This window comes from Garra rufa, chromosome 11, assembly GCF_049309525.1.
Source record: "Garra rufa chromosome 11, GarRuf1.0, whole genome shotgun sequence".
Classification (NCBI taxonomy): domain Eukaryota; kingdom Metazoa; phylum Chordata; class Actinopteri; order Cypriniformes; family Cyprinidae; genus Garra; species Garra rufa.
This window is the reverse complement of record NC_133371.1, coordinates 2,270,266-2,295,646: the sequence shown is the minus strand read 5'-3', so window position 1 is coordinate 2,295,646 and position 25,381 is coordinate 2,270,266. Positions and strand designations below refer to the sequence as shown.

Below are 25,381 nucleotides of genomic sequence, written 5' to 3'. Positions count from 1 at the left end.
ATATATATATATATATATATATATATATATATATATATATATATATATATATATATATATATATATATATATATATATATATATATATATATATATATATATATATATATATATATAAAAGTTATTAGAAATCAAAGACAGATGAGTACATTGTAAGTTTACACAATGTCTTCATACTGAACCTTTAGCCAAATAATCCCCTTGTTTAATTTTTTTAAGTGATATGATGACAATTAGATGATTCGATAGGTATTTTGCCTAAGGCACAATCGTAGTAGTTAATAAGTCACACTATGTATGGTGTCTGAAACGATCCCATTAACCCCAGGTTTCTCCTGAGGGACTGTTGTAAGTGTCGGCTAAATGAATAACCACAATAATATTACACTGCAGTAAACCCTTGAAATTGGTTGACACAGTCCGTAGGGGAAAGAGCCATCCTGCATAAGTATGGCTGCTGTCAACACAGGTCCATTTACAAATCCTCTATTGTAATCTCAGAAAGTGCTGGTTTACCTTATCATCCTTTACCTTCTTGCACTGGGCAGATGAGTGTTATAGTGTATGTGCTTTCTTTAAAGCGATTTCCCATCAATAGAAAAAAATGAATGCAATGTTACTGACTCATTCATTCTATGACTCAAGTGTACCACCCTTCCTTTGGCTCTTTGTCATCCCCATTAGCGCAATTGTACTTTCTTAGGTGAACAGAAGAAAAAATATATTGAAGGTGATAACAAGGAATCGCAGAAGAGCAAGATGTTTTGGAGAAACAATGAGCGACTCTATGGAATCTACAGTACGCCTCAGTCTACAGTCGTGGCCAAAAGTTTTGAAAATGAAACAAATATTAGTTTTCACAAAGTTTGCTACTAAACTGCTTTTAGATCTTTGTTTCAGTTGTTTCTGTGATGTACTGAAATATAATTAAAAGCACTTCATACGTTTCAAAGGCTTTTATCGACAATTACATGACATTTATGCAAAGAGTCAGCATTTGCAGTGTTGGCCCTTCTTTTTCAGGACCTCTGCAATTCGACTGGGCATGCTCTCAATCAACTTCTGGGCCAAATCCTGACTGATAGCAACCCATTCTTTCATAATCACTTCTTGGAGTTTGTCAGAATTAGTGGGTTTTTGTTTGTCCACCCGCCTCTTGAGGATTGACCACAAGTTCTCAATGGGATTAAGATCTGGGGAGTTTCCAGGCCATGGACCCAAAATTTCAACGTTTTGGTCCCCGAGCCACTTAGTTATCACTTTTGCCTTATGGCACGGTGCTTCATCGTGCTGGAAAATGCATTGTTCTTCACCAAACTGTTGTTGGATTGTTGGAAGAAGTTGCTGTTGGAGGGTGTTTTGGTACCATTCTTTATTCATGGCTGTGTTTTTGGGCAAAATTGTGAGTGAGCCCACTCCCTTGGATGAGAAGCAACCCCACACATGAATGGTCTCAGGATGCTTTACTGTTGGCATGACACAGGATTGATGGTAGCGCTCACCTTTTCTTCTCCAGACAAGCCTTTTTCCAGATGCCCCAAACAATCGGAAAGAGGCTTCATCGGAGAATATGACTTTGCCCCAGTCCTCAGCAGTCCATTCGCCATACTTTTTGCAGAAGATCAATCTGTCCCTGATGTTTTTTTTTTGGAGAGAAGTGGCTTCTTTGCTGCCCTTCTTGACACCAGGCCATCTTCCAAAAGTCTTGGCCTCACTGTGCGTGCAGATGCGCTCACACCTGCCTGCTGCCATTCCTGAGCAAGCTCTGCACTGGTGGCACTCCGATCCCGCAACTGAATCCTCTTTAGGAGACGATCCTGGCGCTTGCTGGACTTTCTTGGACGCCCTGAAGCCTTCTTAACAATGCAGTGGAAAGTTTTTTTCGGGATTAAGTTAATTTTCATGGCAAAGGAGGACTATGCAATTCATCTGATCACTCTTCATAACATTCTGTAGTATATGCAAATTGATATTATAAAAACTTAAGCAGCAACTTTTCCAATTTCCAATATTTATGCAATTCTCAAAACTTTTGGCCACGACTGTATAACGACTAAAAGTGTTGCCAAGTCTGCGTTTTTTTCTGTGGAATTGCGCTACTTTCATACCGTTTCCGCGGGTTGTTTTTCACGTCCGCGGATTGAGGCGTCCCCAATAACGTAATATTTAGCAAGTGGAATGCTTATTTTTTCCAGAGGAACCCCACCACAAAACGTGTATTTTACCCCTGGAATGCAATTTTAAGCAATTGGGTTTTGTTGTGAAAACCTGGCAACCCTGAAAATGACCTTCAGACAGTATCCTTACCAAAAAGTATACTTAAGTTCAAGTATATTTTAAGTATACTTTATGTAGTAAGTGTACTATTTCAATACTCATTAGGACTAAATTGGCCCAATTTCTAGTATATAAAGTATACTTTTAAGTATACTTTAAGTATAACAGTAGTAAACATTGAGTACACAACTAGTTTACATCTGCGTTTTCAGTTTGCACTGAAAGTCTACTAAAAACAAACTTTTAGGTATACTGATAGTTTACCAATTATACTTTTTGTGCATTTTTAGTACACTTTGATGTATAGTCTTAGTAAACTACTAGTTTAGTAGTTTTATACTGCAAGTATACTCATAGGTTTTCTTTAAGTGAACTTTACATCATACTTTAAGTATACTATATATATATATATGTCCCTATTTAGGCATTAATTTGTATATATTTTGTTATAATTGTATATATCTTGTTTTAAGAGTATCTGCTTGTAAACAAAAACATGCATTCTTTTTTTAATAAACACTTGAATGTGCGCAAGTTTCATAATTCAAAAATAAACAAACAACATTTTGAACAAAAAGACTATTGATGATAGTCAAAACGTAGATGAAGTTGATCAACAACCCAAAGCTTGAAAGTCATTATTACCTCTTCATGGGTCGACATTTTATTCCATAACGTTACACAGTTTTCCATATCTATGGTTTTGGTGCTGTTTTATGTCTGACGATGGTGTTAGATTACATGTGGAAGCTGTTTGTTGTTTCAGTTTTTTCTTCACTTGTGTTTTGGAAATTCTATACAGATATGCAATAGCGCCCCTAGCGTATAACAATGAAAACACAGATTCTCAAATATACTTACTTTTTCTAAGTACAAGTCGAGTATACTTCAATGTCATTTTAAGTGTGTTTCTGAGAAGTATATAAAAAGTATACTTCCCTATTTTTCGTTTTAAAGAAGTATACTAAATAGCACACTTGAATAAAACTTCTTTTTCGTAAGGGTAGACTTCTGTAGGCATATCACTCTCTCAGTAATCCAGAAACAGAGACACAGGACGGGTAAACCTAAAATAAATTTATTGAGACAGCGGAGAGAGTGTACGCTCTCCTTCTCTCTTTCCACCCTTTTCACAAGGCAATTAAGAAATCATGCTAAGGCTATGGAAACAAATGGAAATGACACGTACATTTTTGCAGGATCTGATGAGGGGACTTGTTTCGAATAAAATTCCCCTCTATTGCAGACCACAAACGTCCATCACAACCTGATGCAGAAGGTCCGTTCAGTGCGATCTCTTTGTACCAGTGCTGTGATAGACGACGTAACACTCGAAAAAACACAAAAAAGGCCCGCTCTAGCAAAATTGGCCTGCTAAGGTTACCCTCGACGAGCGTCTCTTTTGGGACAAAGTCAGTGACCTCCTATAGAAGTGGATACAAAGTGCGAAAAGAAGCCAAAATGAGAAATGCTTTCATACACAAAAGAGCAAAAAAACAACAAAAAAAGAAATACCACATAAGAGGAAAAATAAAAGGAACAGGCGAAAATGTTAACAGTGGAAATAGGCTATAAATATACAAAGGCCTCTTAGCTAAATAAGACTGAATCCTTGGAGTGCTGAACAAGGAGACAGTAAATAAGCAGCACTGTTTCTCTTTAAAGAGTCCCACTTACTCAGTGCTTATACAACATCCTGTGAACAACATCACCTGTGCCAAAGTTTAGGGTTCAAGTCACAAGACAACATTTACACATGTACTGAAGACAGTCAAGTTGTCAAAAATATTAAACCGTAATGAAAGATGATACATCTGAATGTATGTATATATTACATACTGTACATAGACCAGCAGAATCAATACAAAAGGATTCTGCAACCACCTTGTAAATATATATATATATATACTCATATAAACAGAGATATGTACTCTGCAAAACCAGCTTCCATGAATTGAACTACATGAAATCTGATTTCCCCTCTTCATTACGCAAACAGCATTACAGTATCAGTGTTTCTTGACCTAACCATTTAAGCTCACAAGTAGTACATCTTAACAGGCATGCCCCTAATGACAGCCCATGAGTTTCATGGAAATACAATAACCTCCCTCCGCAGGTCCCTATAGGTTTGCAGGAGGGAGAAACGTCGAAGCAGCAATGACTGGAATATTAATGGAGAATGTTCCCTTCGGTCCTCTGGAGTGAAACCTTGGCTTAGACATCCTTTAGCCTCTTACAGAGATTTTGTTCTCCACCGCTGCCAGCATCGCACAGAAGCGAGAGTTTTCGTTCGCCAAGAGCTTGGACGGCTCGTCAAATTCCACCACCTGGGTCAGAGAGAAAAAAAAAGAAAAAAAAGCCTGTGAGACGGTAAAACAGAGGAACCACAGAAAAATAGGCTTCTTTCATCAAATTCGTTGGATTACTTCCCACCAGGGCCCCCCCGCAAACTGCCACCAAAGTGAACAAAAATGAGCACAGTTCAACTAAATCTATTATGGCTGTTCACAATGCATCATATTTTCTGTTCTGTTTTTCATTGAGGATTATAACCAATCACACACACATGTCTGTTGAGCTGAAACCAATGGCCAATCAGCAGCATTTAAGTTACTCACCGCAGTGTTCATTTTGATTTAGTCAGTTTTTTGACTAAAATGCCATTTCGTTTTACTCTTACTTTAGTTATCTGAATTGTTTTGGTTTTAGCCGGCTAAATTTTACCCATCTATATCAACAGTAGATTTAGTGGGTTAAAATCAAATGGGTTTAGTTGTAGTGTAATGCATTTATTAAGCATTTCTCTAAAATTTCCAAACTCATTATATAGGTTTGATATTAAGATTTGATCATGACAGACAGATTTAACTGCTGTAATATGCAACATGACTTTATATTCAAATGAAATGAAACCACTTCTCATAAACAAACAGGAACATTGTCTTTTTTTCAATGAAATACCAATGGTTATATACGCTAATTATGCATTCTTTATAACAACTTTCCACATTCTTCATTCTTTCAAGCAGACATATATATTTTTATTAAAAAAAATTAGAAAGCGATTCAGTCAAAAGCAGTGACTAATTTGATGTCTTTCACTTGTTGCTTGATTAACAATGAACAATCAATGACTCTGACAATAGCAAGAAAATTAGGCTGCTGTCCCTTTAAAACTGGATACATGGATGCAATGTACTGATTCACATGTTTACGTTCACATAAGATGTAACCGAGTGTTTTTACATGTATTCTCATCAAAACGGACAACTCAGCATTGTTTCTTTGTCTATTTCTCCATTGATGTGACGTGAAAAAGTACTCGTGTGCTGTGTGAGAGGCGCTGCTTTGGTGTGTGCGCTCGTAAACTCAACCGAACCGAGTTCTCTATTGCGTCATCAAATGTATCCATATGTCTGCTCTTTTTTTTACTCCCAGATGTTGACATTTTTTAACATTTTATGAGACGTTCAGCAAGTATATGTTAGCTCATTTCCCACCGGATAGATCAATAGCTATGATAGTTCAAATGTAGGCCTCCAACCACACAGCAGATTTGTTCTGAATGAATCTTGTCCCAATCATCCCTCCCTAACATTTTCATCTCGTTTTTATTCGTTGACGAAAATTTCAATAGATTTTCATAATAGTTTTTGCAATTCAAAACCAGTTTTTGTTTCGTTATTATTTTGTTTTCGTCGGTGAAAAAAAATGTCCTTGATTAAAATTATAAAATTATAAATTATAATGGCTTTCTGGCCATTATAGCTTCATAAAATTAAGGCTGAAGGTCTTACGGGTTTGCAACAAAGTGACGGTGAGTAATTAATGACAGAATTTGAATTTTTTGGAGAACTATCCCTTTAAAAATAATGACACTGTCATAACATTACAACCCTACTCTGTAATGAGTTGCTGTTTTATTTATATAATAAATGTATGCTTTTTACATTATGCAACTAGTGTAAATACAGTTGAGGTCAAAAGTTTACATACACCTTTCAGAATCTGCTAAAGGGATTGCACAAAATGCATGTTATTTTTATTTAGTACTGATTTGAATACGATATTTCACATAGTTCAAAAAGTTTATATCCACTTGATTCATAACACTGTGTTGTTACCTGAATGATCCACAACTGTGTTTTTTATTTAGTGATAGTTGTTTATGAGTCCTTTGTTGTCCTGAACAGTTATACTGCCCGCTGTTCAGAAAAATCCTTCAGGTCCTACAAATGTATTTATTTTTTTAACACTTTTGTGTGTTTTAACCCTTTCCAACAATGACTGTATGATTTTGAGATCCATCTTTTTACACTGAGGGACTCATATGCAACTATTACAGAAGGTTCAAACGCTCTCTGATGCTCCAGAAGAAAATACGATGCATTAAGAGCATCAAGCAGTAAACTTTTTTGAAGATCAGGGTAAATTTAAGTTCTTTAGTCTTCTGGGAAACATGCAAGTATCATCTGTAGCTTCTGAAGGGCAGTACTAAATGTAAAAACGTACACATTATTCTGTTTAGCTCTAAATGCATCGTGTTTCCTTCTGTAATAATTGTAAATGAAAGTTGTCCTCAGTGTGAAAAGATGGATCTCATTTTTATAAATTCAACTATTATTTTCTCTTCTGGACTATATGTAAACATCTTTTACGTGAAAAATCCTCAGGTCAGCACTAAATAAAAATAACATGCATTTTGTATGAACTCTCTTGTTTTGGTAAAATAATGAACATTTTGTAAATTCTGCAAGGTGTATGTAAACTTTTGACCTCAACTAAATGCCATTTCAGATGCAGCTTCTGGTCCACGTTTGCAGTGTAAAAATGGCTATTGTTGATGTTGATAAAATATGACTGGTAACAGTCTATAGCGTTCTAATTAAATTTAAAAGTAATTGGTTCAATTTAAACATTTGACAAACAAATAAGTATTTGGCATTTAACAAAAGTAAGTGCCCTTACAATGGTAAAAAATGCTTCTTAATGGAAAAGTTCAATTTCTGACCCTACTTCCCACCACTACAAACATTTACACCATACCTGGCCCTGATTGAGCACCATAATACGGTCACAGTTGAGCACCGTGTGCAATCTATGTGCAATGGTCAGCGTGGTGCAGTCCTGGAAGGCATTACGAATCGTCTCCTGAATCAAACAGTCGGTCTCTGAGTCCATAGCTGCCGTGGCTTCATCCAAGATCAAAATCTAAAAATTGGGAGGGAACAAATTGGAGGAAACAAAGTAATCCCAATCGACTCTCTCTAATGGACAAGACCAAAGTCGGGCTGTTCACTCACCTTGCACTGTCTCAGAAGAACTCGGGCCACACAGAGCAGCTGCCGCTCACCCACAGAGAAATTCTCCCCGTTTTCCACCACCTCGGACTCCAGCTTTAAAGGCAGCTGAGACACCTGAACAACAGAGAGGAGATGCAACACGATGAACTACAAAGATTCAAAGCCGTGGGAAAACTGATAGTAAGATGGAGGGAAGAGCAACAAAAAGTCATCTAAGACAAACTCTGAGATTTCATACTTGCCCTTAGGTGTGTAAGACAAAATGAGAAGCTGCTAACAGAGTGGGCAACCTGAAACTACTTCACCTGGAAACATTATACACAGTGCGTCACTTTTGAAGGGGTTTCTTTAGCTTACACATTCTTTCATGTGTGTCCTCTCCAGGGCATCCCAGATTTGCTCCTCTGAATACAGGTTAAATGGATCCAAATTGGATCTGTTGAAAAAAAAAAAAATTACAATAGGGGATGCAGATGTATGACTAATTAAGTCACTTTATACAACAGAGTGGTGCAGGTATGATTGATTTGCCGCTTAATCGTATAGGGTTTATAATGAGGTTTTTCAAATTTACAGTGCCTTGCGAAAGTATTCATACCCCTTCACTTTTTTCACCTTTTGTTATGTTCCTGCTAAAAAAGCTGGAAGTAGCTGGTTTTAGCTGGTCTCCCAGCCTGGCCAGCTAAGACCAGCCTGACCAGGCTGGAAAAGTGGCCAAAACCCCTCTAAAACCAGCCTGCTGACCAGCTATGACCAGCTAAAACCAGGCTAGTTGACCAGCTAAAACCAGCCAACCAGCCTAGGCTGGTTTTAGCTGCTTTTTCACCAGGGGTTGCTGCCTAACTGTTTTGAATTATTTTTCCCCCACATCAATCTACACTCCATACACCATAATGGCAAAGCAAATACAGGTTTTTAACATATTTGCAAATGTATTAAAAATCAAAAACCTAAATGATTCCATTGCATAAGTATTCATTATCAATCCCAATCAATTCAGTATTCTTGTCTATCCCTGGTAGAAAAAACGGCTAAAAACAGCCTAGGCTGGTTTTAGAGGGGTTATGGCCACTTTCCCAGCCTGGCCAGGCTGGGCAGGCAGACCAGCTAAAACCAGCTACTTCCAGCTTAAACCAGCTAAAAACAGCCAACCAGGAGGCTGGTTTTAGCTGTTTTTTTCAGCAGGGGTGACAGTTGAAATTTAGCTCAAGAGCATTTAAAGTTGCTCTGTTGTTGCTTGTAGATGTTACTTCAAGTGAAGTTAACCTGTGGCAAAATCAATTAAATGGTATGATTTGGAAATGCACACATGTCTTAATAAAATGTCACACAGCTGAAAATGCAAATCAGAGCAAAAATCAAGATCGGAGGTCAAAAGAGCAGCCTGTAGAGCTCAGAGACAGGATTGTATCAAGCCACATATCTGGGGAAGAAAAGAACCTAAAGGACCCTCAGACTGTGAGAAACAAGACTCTGGTCTGATGAACCTCAATTCCAAGCATCATGTTTGAAGGAAACCAGACACTGCTCATCACCTGCAGAGCACCATCCCAACAGTAAAGTGCGCTGGTAGCAGCCTCATGCTGTGGGACTGTTTTTCAGCGGCAGGAAATGAGGGACTCAATGCACCAAAATATTAATATAGCCTTAATGAAAACCCAGTCCAGAGCATTCAGAACCTCAGACTGGGCAGAAGGTTTACCTTCCCACAGGACAATCACCTGAAGCACACAGCAAGAGTGGCTTATAGACAACTCTGTGAATGTCCTTGAGTGGCGCAGCCAGAGCCTGGGCTTGAACCCAATCAAACATTTCTGGAGAAACCTGAAAATGTCTGCCAGACCTCATCCAAGCTGACAGAGCTTGAGAGGTGAGAAGAATGGCAGATAATTGCCAAATGCTGATGTGGAAATCTTGTTGCATCATACGCAAAAAGACCTGAGGCTGTAAAGGTGCTTCAACTGAGTACTGAGGGTATGAATACTTATGCAATGTACTTATTTCAGTTTTTAATTAAAATGTATGAAGTTTTGACAATTCTGTTTTTGCTTTATCATTATGATGTACGGAGTGTAGATTGATGTGGGGGAAAAGTCATTTAAACCTATTGAACATAAAGCAGCAACATAAAATGTGCAAAAATAAAGGGGTATGAATACTATCGCAAGGCACTGTATGAGTAAAGTAAAGCCTGTGGATAAACAATACTTTGAAGTTTTGTTCTACAATGTTTACAAACTGCACACACCTATTCCGAAACATACATTTATAGCAGTTATGTTCTAATAAGTAACTAGATAAAACAGTTTGGTGATGTCAGTGTGTGCAGTTTATGTTGTAGAACAAAACAAAGTATTGTCAAGTTATGCATTATTTTATTCACACATCGTCCTTCTGGAACATTTTTCATGCAAAAGGTCCTGCCGCATGAAGCCCTAACATGATATGTGTGAAAAGGTCTTTGGGAATCAGTTGAGATACAGCATAGAAGAGTTCCCACCTACCTGACAGTACCACTGAAAAGCACTGGCTCCTGTGGAATGATTGACAGTTTGCTGCGCAAATCAGCAAGGCCAATGTCACAAATGTTGACACCATCAATCTTAATAGAGCCACCACACGGTTCTACCAGCCGGAAGAGAACCACTCCCAGAGAAGACTTCCCTGAGGACAGATGAGAAGGCAGAATTATTGTTTTTCTCTTTATTACACATTATTTCATAATAGGCATGATTAAAAAAAAAAAAAAAAATTTACATTGAATATCTGAAGTGCCTAAGATTTTTTTTTAAGTTAATGATGCCTTGGTAAACTTTTACTACACTGCAAAAAATTATTTTCTACTTTGATTTTTTGGCTGGAAACAAGACAAAAAAAAATCTAACAATTCCTGAAACAAGAAGGATTTTCTAGACGAGTAAAAATTATTTCTTGTTTTCAGTAAAATAAAATTAAGTGAGCAAAATAATCTGCCAATAGTGTAAGCAAAAAAATCTTTCAAACAGAACACAAGATTATTTTTCTTACCCCATTAGCAGATTATTTCGCTTGTTTCAAGCAAAAACGCACTTAATTTAGACTTGTTTTTACTCGTCTAGAAAATCCTTCTTAATTTAAGAATTTTTAGATGTTTTGGCTGGAAACAAGACAAAAATTCTAAATAAGAAAAGCATTTTTTGCAGTGTACCCTCTGTTAATACACTTTATACTTTATTAAGTATTTAAAAACAAAAAAAAATCTGTTTTTGATTTATTTTATTTTCTCTGTGGGATGTGAGAAGTGACTAACCTGAGCCTGTTCGTCCCACAATCCCAACCTTCTCTTTTGGTCGAACGGTGCAGGAAACTTTCTTCAATATCATTGGGAGGTTGTCTCTGTACTTCATCTCCGTTCCATCAAACACGATCTCACCCTCCTGGGGCCAGTCAGATGGAGGAGCCTTGTTTTTCACCCTTGCAGGAGCCTCCAGGGACAAAGACTAAGACAGACACAGGTGACTAAGCAAAGGCTCAACCTCATCCTTTCAATTTTTTTTGTAAAAGAGTGACAACAAGTGTCGGATTTGGAAATGTCAAGCTGAATTTGTCAGTCAAAAATAATGTGAGACTAGTACCTTGATGTAATGGTGGATTCTCTCCACTGAGGTGAATCGAGCTTCGGTCTCAGAGGCCAAGCGAACCGTAAACTGGAATAATCCTGTAAGCTGTAAAATTAAGAAGATGCTGAGATGTCTACGTAATTCATTTAGTTTATTTTGTTCCAGTTAGGTTTAGTTAAATAAAAGACCTGGTTCAATCCATTTCCTTCATACAATACAATAGCTTCTGTTGTGTAAGCAAATGTTAAATTCAAATCTCCTTTGAGGGAAACATATGCGTACTACACGTGTCAATCAAGTCTGTCTTCACACTTGTTTTGTTAGTTTTATTCCCATCCAGTTTCACTCCAGGTTTCTTTTCACATTGTATTATCTGGCTGTGAACCACAGTGCATTTGCGTCATCAACACTAACACTGCCGTGAATACTAGTGGCGCCTGTTTACCAGTGTAACTAGGTAATGACTCAAGAGAAGATGCTAAAAATGGAAAGCATTGTTCTCGCTTCATTTTTTTGGCAGAAAAACCAATCAGGCAAAAGGCATAACATGCACAGAACGGCACCTGCATTAGTCTGCCACAGATGCAGAGAAGATGCAAAGAATGAGGGATTTTCGATTTCAGCAGAAGCCAGTAGCAATGAGAAATGCACTGATCTGCCTGTAGGGCATGCGTCCCGCTCATCATCAATAATTGTGGATACTTCTGGAAAATAGGCTGTGGTGCTTTAATAACTACTGCAAACAGTTACATGAACCATATCCCAAGCCTACACTGCACAAAACGATTTTCTTACTTAGATTTTTTGTCTTGTTTCCAGCCAAAATCTCTACAAATTCTTAAATCAAGAAAAAATTCTTGTTTTCAGAAAAAACAAGTCAAGATTTTAAATGCGTTTTTGCTTGAAACATGCAAAATAATCTGCCAATGGGGTAAGAAAAAAAACTGGTTTTCTGTTTGAAATACGATTTTTTTTTGCTTACCCCATTGGCAGATTATTTTGCTTGTTCTAAGCAAAAACCCACTTAATTTTGACTTGTTTTTTTCTGAAAAAAAGATTTTTTTTTTTACTTGTCTAGAAATTTTTTCTTGATTTAAGAATTTTTTGATATTTTGGCTGGAAACAAGACAAAAAAATCTAAGTAAGAAAAGCATTTTTCAGTGCATTTTCAAGAGTTTCAAGGCATTTTTACACCATAATGGTCCATACCAAAAGTTTTAGTAAAAACACCTTTATAGACACAAAAAAACATTGAAAATTAAAGGGACAGTTCATCCAAAAAAACTAAAAAAATCTGGCATCATTTACCCTTTTGCTCAGGGCCTAAAACTAACTTTTTGCCACACCTGCCAATGGCCGGTGATATGATAAAATTTACCGGCCCAAATTTTTACTTGGTTTTTAATTTTTTAAAGTTTTTAATCGTTCCTGCTACTGGTGTCTCTATTAAATGCATTTTCGTTCAGTCTTATCAATTAATTATAGCCATCCAACATTATGCTGCGTTCACACCAAACGCGAATATGCGTCTAAATTCGCGCCTGCCGCGTCTAGTTATACGCGTGACCACTTTGTGTTCATTCGCGCGTCAAGAGCGAAATCGACGCGCGTAAAAACAAAAGTCAGAGGCGAAAGTTTCAAACCCCGTTGGCGGCCATCTTTTTACAAGATGTCTGTTGTTGATCGGTCATTTATCGAGAGAGTCACCGCTCTGTATTTGCTCTGGAGAGCAGAACAGCGGCGTAGGGATCATCGTCGCCGTATTTGGGTCCAGCAGACCCTTCGGAGGCGTTCGGCGAGTTTCATCACTCGCTCCAGGAGCTGCGCCTGGATGACGGCCGCTTTCAGCGGTACTTCCGCCTGTCCCGCGCCCAGTTCGATGACCTGCTGTCCCGCATCGGAGCGAGGGGATTTCAGGAGCGGTGGAACTTCCCTCTGTGCGTTGGAGCAGTATATGATGACAGATTTTTCATTTTAAAAGTGAACTACTCCTTTATGTCATTCCTCCTTTGATGTATAATAATTCTATAGGTCTGTGCCATTTCTTTGTTCAGGTTATTACTGTAAAATCTGTTATTTATTTTTGTTTTGATGATAAATGGAGCCAGCCTCCAAAAGTATTTAACCTGTCCTGTGATTTCTTTATTTTCCTCACACAACACTGTCCAGACACACTAAAGTATACACACTATTATAGTTATTATTGTTCTGTTATTATTGTGACACACTACACTATAATAATGTTTCATACAATTAAGATTTAGATATGGAATAAATAGCATTCAATACAAAATGAATATGTGTCATATATGTGATAAAACACTTGCTTTGTTGTGCATTAGAACCGCACTAGGCATTTAGTATTCATGTTTCATATTTGAATGAGTGACTCCGGGCGGGCCTGCCGCCACAGCATCAAGCAGGCTCTTGATTGGTTAACGCGGCGCGAATTGACGCAGAAGTTCAGATTTTTCAACTCGGGCGGCAGACACGAATTCGCGTCAAACGCGTGATGCACAAAAAGCACAATTCGCGCGTAACGCGCCAGACGCTCAATTCGCGGCATTCGCGCGAACTGGACGCGCGAATGAGGCGAATTCGCGTCTACCGCGCCACGCTAAACGCCAATTCGCGCCGCAAGAACTCCAGACGCGCGTAAACGCGTCTTACCATTGACTTAACCCCCTGGGGACGAAAAACGCCCTGGGGCGTTTTGAGGCAGTTTCCCAAAAGGAACTTTAATTACTTTGTCATTTCTGATTGTACAGATAAAAGCAGTACATCAATCGAATCTGTAAAGGGTCTACTTTTATTTGTATATACTCACAAAATCAAAAAAACATTGTGATTTTGCAAAATAAAGAAAACAAAAAGGGTGTGCTGTCTGCCGCGTTGATCTCCGTGATCTTCATTCAGAAACGCGTCAGTAAAATAGACTATAACTCAGCCAATATGCAACACAGAGACATGAGCAATATGTCTAGACAAAGCTTGATATGTATACTTTTAAACGAAGTAAGTTTTACCGAAAACAAATATCCTGTGATAAAATAATCAATATGAAACCAACACGATGTCCAGTCTCTCCGGTCTGCTTCATTATTTTATAATTAGATCACGCCCACGAGCTGTTGCTATTCATATTCAAATCGTCCACGTGAGGGCGCCGCGCCAAAAGTAGACGCCCACATCACGGTAAACAAAGGAGAAACTTCGTTCAAGTTAGTCATTTCTGGAAGAAGACTCTGTCAGGAATAAAACGTACTTCAGAAGACATGAGTAAGTTTTTTTTTCTCTTATTAGCCTACTTGTTAGTTATTACTGTGACAGAATGTGCAAACATTTTACCAGTTAAGACTTTTTGCCAACTATAATTCCTGACTACAGCAAGTGAAACATTATAAAGTACGTTTCATTTCACTGCATCTAAATGACTCACGATTCCAGTATGTTTTTAATAGTCTGTTCAATAAAGAATGATGCAATATAAAGTTTATAGTGTTCACATTTAAGCTTAACAGTTATAATATAGCCTAGTTTCTATAAGATCATAATTATTTATTTAGTTATTAATGTATCTTACAACAGTAGGATGTAATATGAGGGTTTACACTTAGTGTATGTTTTGACAATATGTATTAATACTGTGTTCTCGAATGGATGTTTAACACGATAAGCAATTTTTATTAGTTTCTCAGATATAAAATGTCCTTTTTACGTTTGTACAAAATGCGTGGGTCTATGACTACAAAATCATAATATATATATATAAATAAATAGTATGATGCTGCTGATATTAACATGCTCACAGATGTTTTGTTTTGTTGTTTTTAGTGATTGGAAACCTGCTCAACACATGAATCCTGCTGACATTTACTTGAGTCTCCTCAAACTGTTTTCCTGAGAGCACTGTACCATCTTCAGATGTTAAAGAAGTTCACAAGTGAATCTCAAGTTATTTTTCTTGATAAATAAATCTATTCAAAATAAGCTACAAACATATTTTGTCCTTATATTCCTCCTTCATTCATTCCTTTGTTCCTCTCAGTCATCTGACTGAATAACTAATTATGCGGCTCATTATGCAGGTCTTTGTCTTCTCAGGTGTGAATCACAGCATTATTCATGATCATTCACGCCTTCTTCGCATACAGCTATTCTAAACAAAAAGTGTCTTCAAAAATTTAAATCAATATACTGTTTTGTGTAAACAAGTGAACGAGATGATTTTCACATCATTTGATAGAAAAAACTCTAGCCTAACACATCCAGTTCTCAAAGTCTTGTGAACAAATATTCTGTATGTGTTTCATGACTTTATTTCAGTGACTTCAAAAATTTTGTTTTTCACTAAGCACGCATAAACGTTGTTTTCTCAAAAACACAAACATGTACATTCATGTTGCTTACATATTATTGTAGCCCAAATTGTGCTGATTACAATATAATCAGATTTGGGCCATTCATATGTTTTTAAGATACTGAAAAAAGCACAAATGTCAGGGCATGTCAAAACTTCTTCAGGGCCCAAAACACCCTCAGTCCCCAGAGGGTTAACATTGAAATCACTCACGCCAGGCGCATATTCGCGTTTGGTGTGAACGCAGCATTACAGTATGAATGAAAGCCATTGTTTTTAACATTTAATAGGCTCTAAAATATATGACAACTTTTAATTTAAGTGATTTTAAACTATAAATTGTATATGCATAACTATACAGATACACATCTTCATTTCAAGCTACAAAAGTTAATGAGCGACTAGAGCAGTCGAGTGATTTTTTTTTCTTTTGTTCTTTGATTTATATCAATGACAGACTTCAGCAGGTTTCACTTTAAACTCTTTAAAACTTGATGCACATGACGCGGATCTGACGCATGTCCGATTTTCTCCCAACTCTTTACGGACATTTAAGACTTTATAACTCATTTAAGACTATGTCTACGAGGTAACTCACATTTTCACATAATTATGTGACTAAGTGTATGCTTACATCCGAATACACAACCTTTCAAACTATACTTCACTGAACCGTTTTAGGGGCGTAACCCCAGGGTTGTGTCACCACATTCTTGGGTTACAAACAATAAAGAAAGGAAAGTTAAACTTACAAAATGAAGCAGAATATCTTCTCAAAAAAAGTTATTAGAACCGTGTCTAGGGATAAGCCACACTGCTCTGACCTCATCAGCCCATTTGTATTTTATTATTTGATTCGCTCTTGTCGCTTATGACAAAACAGTTGATCCCGACGATCTTGTCTTCGGAAAAGATTTTTTATTTGCGTATGTCAGAAACATCGAATCTCTTTAAAACTGGCTGTTTTCACTACGTTGCATCTGTAAATTTTTACCTGCCAACTGGCGACTGACACTGTTACATATACTTGCCAACGCCGATTTTTACAACCATTTGGCGCTTGGCGAGTGTTAATTTTAGGCCCTGCTCATGCTGTTCCAAACTTACTTTGGTTAAACACAAGTTAAGATATTTGTAATGAAACTTGAGTTTTTTTTGCACAATTTCTCCTCACCTGCACAGCATAGGAAATGGCCAAGCCTGCATACGCAGGAGGAATCTGGCCATGCATGAGGACGATCATCAAAGCCGTGATGCTAATGAGAGCCACACTAATCACATCCAGACGCACAGCCAGCCAGCGCATGGCACAGCTGAACAAATAGAAGGGAGCCTGGTTCTGATCCAGCAGCTCCTGATACCTGAGGGAAAAACACACAGATGAAGTCCATAAACAGAGCTCACTGGAATAAGGAGAAAACACTATAGCATAGAGCTAGATGATGTTTACCTTTGAAGGAATTCATCCTCTTTCCCATAAGCATGCACTGTGGTCAGGCCCTGAATGCTGGAGGCAATGTGGGACAGGAAAGGGGACTGTGTGATGTTGTCTAATCGCTTGAGTTCTCGAATGAAGACCCGAGAAACCACATGTAGCACCGTAAAGAGGAGGACCAGCGGCCCAACTGCCACCAGGAACCACGGGAACACGCTTCCAATCACACCCAGGCAGAAGACCACCAGAATCACGTTCTGAATGAACATCTCAGCCTGGAACGGCAGACGTGTGTCCACTGAGGGAAGACAGTAAGAGAGATGGTCTGAAAACTGGAGTGTGCGATATGTATCATATATTAATTATATTAATTATGTACAAGAGTTCAATAAACAAGCTAATATTCGGAATCTGTTTTTGCGGTTTCATCAACAAAAATAGTTCCAAACATAGCCATAACAGATCTGAGCTACTCACAGTGGTGCTTCATTCCTGAATGAATCAGCATTTTTAAACAACTCAAATGATTCATTCACAAAGACAGTGACTTGCTTACTTTCTGAATGATTTGTTTGAATGAATCGCTTGAGTAAATGACTCAATGACTCACACAGACTTGCAGCCATCTGCTGGTGGTTTTATATGATTTCAATATATATTTTTTTTAAATATTAAAATATTCAAAATATACACTAATCTTAAAACATTATTTGTGACCCTGGACGAGAAAACCAGTCTTAAGTAGCAGGTATATTTGTAGCAGTAGCCAAAAATACATTGTATGGGTCAAAATATTTTTTCTTTTATGCCAAAAATCATTAGGATATTAAGTAAAGATGTTCCATTAAGATATTTTGTAAATTTAGTAATTTTTAATTAGTAATATGCATTGCTAAGAACTAATTTGGACAACTTTAAAGGCGATTTTCTCAATATTTAGATTTTTCTGCACCCTCAGATTCCAGATTTTCAAATAGTTTTATATCAGCCAAATATTGTCCTATCCTAACAAACCAGACATCAATGGAAAGCCTATTATTCAGCTTTCAGATGATGTATAAATCTCAATATCTCAAACATTGACCCCTATGTCTGGTTTTGTGGTCCATGGTCACATTTATGGAATTGTGATTGCAGTGTAAATATATCTAAATGCCACTTCAGATGCTATTTCTGCAGTGCAAAAGAGGATTCTGTTTATTTAATTTGACTGGTAAAAGCCTATAGTGTCTTATTATTTTAATTAAATGTACTGATTAAATGTAAGAATTTGATTTACTAAGTATAGTTCAAGTTTATTAACATTTACTGACATATCACTTGTAATTAAACTTATTAAATTTATTGTGCACCATGCACATTTCTTAATAATAAGACTAAAATATGTTTAAATGTCCCTATTGATGAGGACTGTATGATCTTTAAATAATATCAGTCTTTAAATAAATAAAGACTGATAAATATATATATACCTAAAGCATACTTGCAATTGTTCCACTTTAGCACAATGAAATATACTTCAGTATATCTTTAGCTGGACTTCAGCACTACATTTGCACAATTAAAGTCCATTAAGTACAAAATGAGTTTACCAGTTTAGTACACTAAAAGTACAATTACAGGGTATGTTTAAGTAGACAATGTGTATGAAATAATTGTATTTTTAAATACATTTTAGTATATTTATTTTTCACTAGGGACATCTAATAATGTTAGAAAAAAATCTGCCTTATATAAGGAAATATTATCCCTTAATGACAATTTAAATTTCTCTGCAAACAGTATGAAAGGTTTAGGGAATCAGTTGTCCACAACGGACCTACACTAGTCAAAATACCAGTTCAATTGTGATGTGATCTGGGAAAACCTGTCAGATGTCGTGCTGGGACATTTTCAGGAAATTCGAAAAACAGGTCGAATGTCAGTTTTTTGTCAAAATTAGGTTTTCATTTAATTATTATTCTATAAAATCTTGTCTATTATCGCTGAAAATATCTTGGCAAAATTCACTTGTTTAGTGGAGAAAAGACTGTGTCTTTCCCTTATTTTAAGAATTTCACCATGTTTTGGGTTTTTATATATCATTTCTTGTCAATATCTCACACCCCTATCTGATGATAATATTACAGTCTAATGATTCATCAGGCCCCACCTTCATCCATGTCTTTGGAGAATCGGTTGAGGATGCGAGCTGTGGGCGTTGTGTCAAAAAATTTCATGGGACTACGAAGAATCTTCTGGAAAAGTTCATCATGGAGCCTCGAGGAGGCACGCAGAGTACCCTTAAAAAACAAAAGATCACCCGTTGAAAACATGGACCTCATTCTCTGACAACTTTACAACTATAATCACTATAAAAGTCATTACATAAGGTAAAATCTCACCTTAACAAACACAATGCCTCTCAGTAGTTTGAGAAGAAGCATGATGCCCATAGACATAGTGTAGACAGCAGCATAGTGTTGCATCAGAGGGTTATCTCGCATACTCTCACTCACTACTGAACTGTTCCCCACCTGCACTGTCGTGTTCTGTCGAGCAAGAAACCAGAGAAACATGATGATGAATGAATAATTGTGTCCAGAAACTTGCACTGCATCACACTTAACCGGCAAAATTTCATATTTTTTTTAATTCTGATTCTTCAGCGCATGAGTATTTTGGCCAAAAAGAATATAATTAGTCATTTGTGACTTATTTTCAGTGCACGAAGATAAACTCACAGTACGGCCGGTAAAGGTCAGAAGCACATGAAATATTTAAGGACATCTACTCTGGTCTAATGGAAATGAAACCTTTCTGCCTTTCTTTTGCTCTAAACAGCCCATTGTCTCTTACCCCGCTGCCCTGTTTGATCCAGTAGCTGAGCCACCAGTTGCTGAAGGCAGTGCTGCCCACATTGAGAACAAAGAGGGCGAGGATGAAGAGGAAGACGGGCCAACCTCCTAAAGCCTGAATGTACACTTTGTACACCGCCCAGGGCACAGAGCCTTTCCCTCTCTCCTCCACCTGCATCAGCTGACCTGAAAGAAAACAGACAAAAAACAAATTAGCTAAAAAGCAAGACTAAATGTGACCCTGGACCACAAAACCAGTCATAAGGTTAAATTTTACAAAACTGAGATATATACATCACATGAAAGCTCAGTAAATAAGCTTTCTATTGATGCATGGTTTGTTAGGATAGGACAATATTTGGCTGAGATACATCTATTTGAAAATCTGGAATCTAAGGGTGCCAAAAATCAAAATACTGAGAAAATCACCTTTAAAGTTGTCCAAATTAAGTTCTTAGCAATGCATATTACTAATCAAAAATTACCTTTTGATAGGTTTACAGTAGGAATTTTACAAAAAATCTTCATGGAACATGATCTTTACTTAATTTCCTAATGATTTTTGACATAAAAGAAAAATCAATAATTTTGACCCATACAATGTATTTTTGGCTATTGCTACAAATATACCCCAGCGACTTAAGACTGGTTTTGTGGTCCAGGGTCACAAATGTGCATCAAGTAGAGCACTGTACAATTAACATATTCACACTTACCATCGCCCTCGCTGGCTGATTTTTCTTTTTTGACAGATCCTGCCTTTTTGCTCTCTAAGGGTTTCTTCAGGGAACTTCCAGAGTTCTTATTCGGAACCTGAAATGTAACAAAACTGATTTGAAAGCTCCACCACAGCTTCAATATGGTTTGTGCATACGCAAGAAACACGCAATGCATGCAAGAACCGATGGTGCTGTTAAAAAAGAGCTTAGTAGACATTTCAAACTTCTCTTTTTGTGTTTTGCGGAAGAAATCAAGTCATACAGTCATTCGGAACAACACGAGGAAAATTATGACGATGGTTTTGTGTGAACTGTCTCTCAACTTTTTCCATCATCTTCCTCATTTCATGTGTTTAGAAATAAAACATGAACTCCCAAAATTACACTCATCATATACAATCCCGTTTCAGTCAAAACCTGTGTGACTTTTTTTTAAAGATATTTTGAAGAATGTTTTGCTCATATAATGAAATTCAATTAGACTCAACTTTCAAGCTCCAAAAAGGTGAAATAAATGAATCCGGACTCAACTGGTATAATTCAAGAATCTGCACAATGTGAATTATTTTCCAAAATAAAAGGGATCATACAAAATGCATGTTATTTTTTTATTTAGTACTGACCTGAATATGATTTTTCACATAAAAGACGTTTACATATATATTTCACAAGAGAAAATAATAGCTGAATTTATAAAAATGACCCGTTCAAAAGTTTACATACACTTGATTCTTAATACGGTGTTGTTACCTGAATGCTAGTTCAGTGATAGTTGTTCATGAGTCCCTTGTTTGTCCTGAACAGTTTGTCTGCTGTTCTTCAGAAAAATCTTTCAGGTCCCACAAATAATTAGGTGTTTTAGCATTTTTGTGTATTTGAACCCTTTCCAACAATGACTGTATAATTTTGAGATCCATCTTTTCACACTGAGGACAACTGAGGGACTCATACGCAACTATTACAGAAGGTTCAAACACTCACTGATGCTCCAGAAGGAAAGCCCATGAATTTAGAGCCAGGGGGTAAAAACTTTTGAACAGAATGAAGATGTGTCCATTTTTCTTATTTTGCCTAAATATCCCATTTTCTTCATTTAGTACTGCCCTTCAGAAGCTACAAAAGATACTTATAAAACCAAACCAGTTCAATTTACCCTGATCTTCAAAATCAAAAAGTTTTCACCCCCTGGCTCTTAATGCATTGTGTTTCTTTCTGGAGCATCAGTGAGTGTTTGAACCTTTTTTTAATAGTTGCATTTGAGTCCCTCAATGGAAAAGATGGATCTCAAAATCATAGTCATTGTTGAAAAGGGTTCAAATACACAAAAATGCTGAAAAACCAAAGAATTTGTGGAACCTAAAAGATTTTTCTGAAGAACAGCGGGCGGTTTAATTGTTCAGGACTCATTAACAACTATAACCAAACAAAACAAAAAACCCAGCTGTGGATCAGTACTGAAAATCAAGTGTATGTAAACTTTTGAACGGGGTAATTTATCAATTCAACTATCATTTTTCTCGTGGACTATATGTACGTTTTTTATGTGAAATTTCTTATTCAGGTCCGTACTAAATAAAAAAAAATAACATGCATTTTGTATGATCCCTCTTATTTTGGTAAAATAATGAATATTTTGTGCACCAAATTTTTGTTTTTTTCTGACCTCAATGATGGGTGTTTCTCCCAGCTGAAGGTTGTTAAACATGGCGGCATAGTCTCCGTTCAGATTCATGAGGTCTTCATGGCTGCCCTGCTCTGTGATGCTGCCGTCACGCATGAAGATCACATCATCGCAGTCCACCAGATACTGACAACAGAAATAGCACAGGTTTTTTTTGAAAGCTGAATTAAAAATTCATATAACTCAACTCTGAAATTGTAATGTACCTGTAGCTGGTGAGTGACAAAGATGACGGTCTTGCCACGCAGATGTTTTCTAATGGCGTTGTTGAAGATGTGATTTCCGACATGGGCATCCAGAGCACTTAAAGGGTCATCCAGAATGTAAATATCCCTGTTGCTAAATAAAGCTCGAGCCACGCTTATCCGCTGGCGCTGCCCGCCACTCAGGTTAGCACCGCGTTCTCCAATCTGACAGAGAAAATCACATATTAAAGATATACCTTTATTTAAAGAGGAATTTTGTGTATTATTATATTAGTAGACCACAAATGTGCAATCCAGACAAATCCTAAAGGATTTTTGTTCCCGTAATATTTGTTTTCCATTCCAATACATAATATTTGTTCCGGATTGTTGTTAATGTATCACTTTACCTGTGTGACTGTATTTTTATGGTCTGAATAAGTCTATACTTTATATAAATAAAACTGATCTGCACTTCTGCACTGTTTTCCGTTTTTTTTTTTACTGTTTATTCTTACTGGTATACCAGTCCTTAGATTTACTGTTTTGGACTGCTGCCTTGAACCTGAGAACACGAGCACACAATGACGCATCCAGTGTGTGTAAATCACACAGTGTGTCAAGCATCTCTGTTGATTTTTGTGTAGGATGTGTTACCTCAGTCAGGTCACCATTAGGGAGGATGGCCAAGTCTGGTCTCAAACAGCAAGCACTCAGAATAGCCTGATACCTGGAGGAGACACATAAAAGATACGGGAGAATAAAACATCCTGCTTTAAAAACCAAAAGCGGTAAAATATCAAGGTGTCATTAGAGTTATAAATACATCAGGAAACACATAGAGGCTATTCAATGACAAAGCACCATCGCTCAAGGTCATATGCGCTTAGTCACAGCCCTGTCTCACTTGCTCAGCCTTTTAGTCTCCTTCACATGGACTCAAGCACCTTATTCATTACACTGAAGTGCAGCCATTTGGCAAACCAAAAAGTACTGACGTATCCAGTATTAAGGCCCCAAGATACTCGTCATTTTGAAAAAGTTAGGCCAAAACGAGTCTGTTTGGAGTTTCTTTAAGAGGCTCGGAACAGCTTGCCAAAGCAAACAGAAAAGTTTGCTCTAGCTGGTAAATGCCTTTTAACTACTGTTGGTTTGTAATTACATAACAGGTGGATGTGTTTTGTGGCTCTGCCTTTTCTGACATGGAAATCGTCTCTGATTAATTTCTTCTGCTTAGTCCGTTGACGTCAGACACAAGTAAAAACATGAACACACCTCAGAGCTGCTTTATAGTAGAAATTAAAGTTGTTCTTTAATTCTAATTAAAGGTGACTGTTTTTTCATGTTTAATACTGTAATGCTGCTTTAAAGCAATCTATTATATAAAGCAGGGATGAACCGATACCACTTTTTCCAGAATTTTCCAGTCCGATACTGATACTTTTATTTTTGGTACCTGCCAATACAGATACAGAGATACAGTGCCTTGCGAAACCATTCATACTCCTTTATTTTCCATGTTTTGTCATGTTGATGTTTTATGTTAAACTGTTTTAAATAACCACATCAAATCTACACTCCATACATCATAATGACAAAGCAAAACAGATTTGTGACAACTTTTTAAATTTGTTAAAGATAAAACACTAAAATAGGTAAATTTCATAAGTATTCATACCCTTAACTCTGTACTTATTACCTCTAGAGCCTCAAGTTTTTATGGGTATGATGCAACAAGATTTGCACATCAACATTTCTGCCATTCTTCTCCTCATCTCTTCACCTCTCAAGCTTTGTCAGCTTGGATGGAGTCAATTTCAGGTTTCTCCAGAAATGTTTGATTGGGTTCAAGTCCAGACTCTGACTGGAATACTCAAGGACATTCACAGAGTTGTCTATAAGCCACTCTTGCTGTGTGCTTAGGATCATTGTCCTGTTGGAAGGTGAACCTTCTGGCCCATCTGAGGTTCTGAATGCTCTGGACTTTGACGAGTCTCTCAGTCCCTCCCGCTTTTGGGATGGTACTCTGCAGGTGATGAGCAGTGTCTGGTTTCCTTTAAACATGATACTTGGAATTGAGGTTCATCAGACCAGAGAGTCTTGTTTCTCACAGTCTGAGGGTCCTTTTGGTGCTTTTTTGCAAATTCCAAGTGTGTTTTCATGTGTTTACTAAGGAGAAGATTGAGTTTAGAAACACTGCCATAAATCCCAGATTGGTGGAGTGTTGCAGTGATGTTTGTCCTTCTGTAAGTTTCTCTAATCTGCATAAATGATCATGGAGCTCAACTAGAGAGACCATCAGGTTCTTAGTCACCACTCTAGCCAAGGCCCTTTTCCATCAATTGCCCAGTTTGTTCAGGAGGCCAGGTCTAGGAAGAGTTGTAGTTGTTTCAAACTTCTTCCATTAAGGATAATGGTGACTACATGCTTCTGTAAACCATCAATGCAGCAGAACTTTTTCTGAACTCTTCCCCAGACGTGTGGCTTGATGCAATCCTGTATCTGAGCTCTACATGCATTTTTTTTTTTTTACCTCAGGGCCTGGTTTTTCCTCTAATAGGCATATTTTTAAGACGTGTGCCTTTCCCAAATCATACCCATTCAGTTGAATTTGCCACAGGTTAACTGCACTCAAAGTGTAGGAACATCTACAAGCAATACGAATGCTCCTGAGCTAAAGTTCAGCTGTTCCAGATAAGGGTACGAATACTTATGCAATGGAATCATTTAAGTTTTTCATTTTTAATAAATGTGCTTTGTCATCACGGTGTATGGAGTGTACTTTGATGTGGGGGAAAAAAAAAGTAATTTAAAGCAGTTTAACATACAGCAGCAACGTAACAAAATGTAAAAAAAAAAAACATGTTTTTGCTATTTTGATAGCATTTGCTATTTAAAAGATATTTACATATTCATCTAAATGCCACTCTCAGAAGAATGGACAGTATACTGTTGCTTAAGTATTTATAATTTATTTTTAAT

The 25,381-nt window shown here is 37.2% G+C and overlaps 1 protein-coding gene across 1 annotated transcript in view; it reads right to left on the bottom strand.

Annotated features, from left to right (window-relative positions):
- Positions 1-3,339: 3,339 nt before the first annotated feature.
- abcc5 (ATP-binding cassette, sub-family C (CFTR/MRP), member 5) overlaps positions 3,340-25,381 on the bottom strand; it is a 51,184-nt gene continuing 29,142 nt past the window's right edge. The window contains 16 exon segments of the mRNA XM_073850507.1: positions 3,340-4,607; positions 7,327-7,491; positions 7,584-7,697; positions 7,941-8,019; positions 10,088-10,247; positions 10,873-11,062; positions 11,198-11,287; positions 16,717-16,903; positions 16,993-17,275; positions 19,130-19,259; positions 19,362-19,508; positions 19,816-20,000; positions 20,531-20,627; positions 22,197-22,340; positions 22,421-22,624; positions 23,057-23,129. Of these exon segments, the coding sequence (XP_073706608.1) occupies positions 4,506-4,607; positions 7,327-7,491; positions 7,584-7,697; positions 7,941-8,019; positions 10,088-10,247; positions 10,873-11,062; positions 11,198-11,287; positions 16,717-16,903; positions 16,993-17,275; positions 19,130-19,259; positions 19,362-19,508; positions 19,816-20,000; positions 20,531-20,627; positions 22,197-22,340; positions 22,421-22,624; positions 23,057-23,129 (2,350 nt within the window). The 3' untranslated portion in view covers positions 3,340-4,505.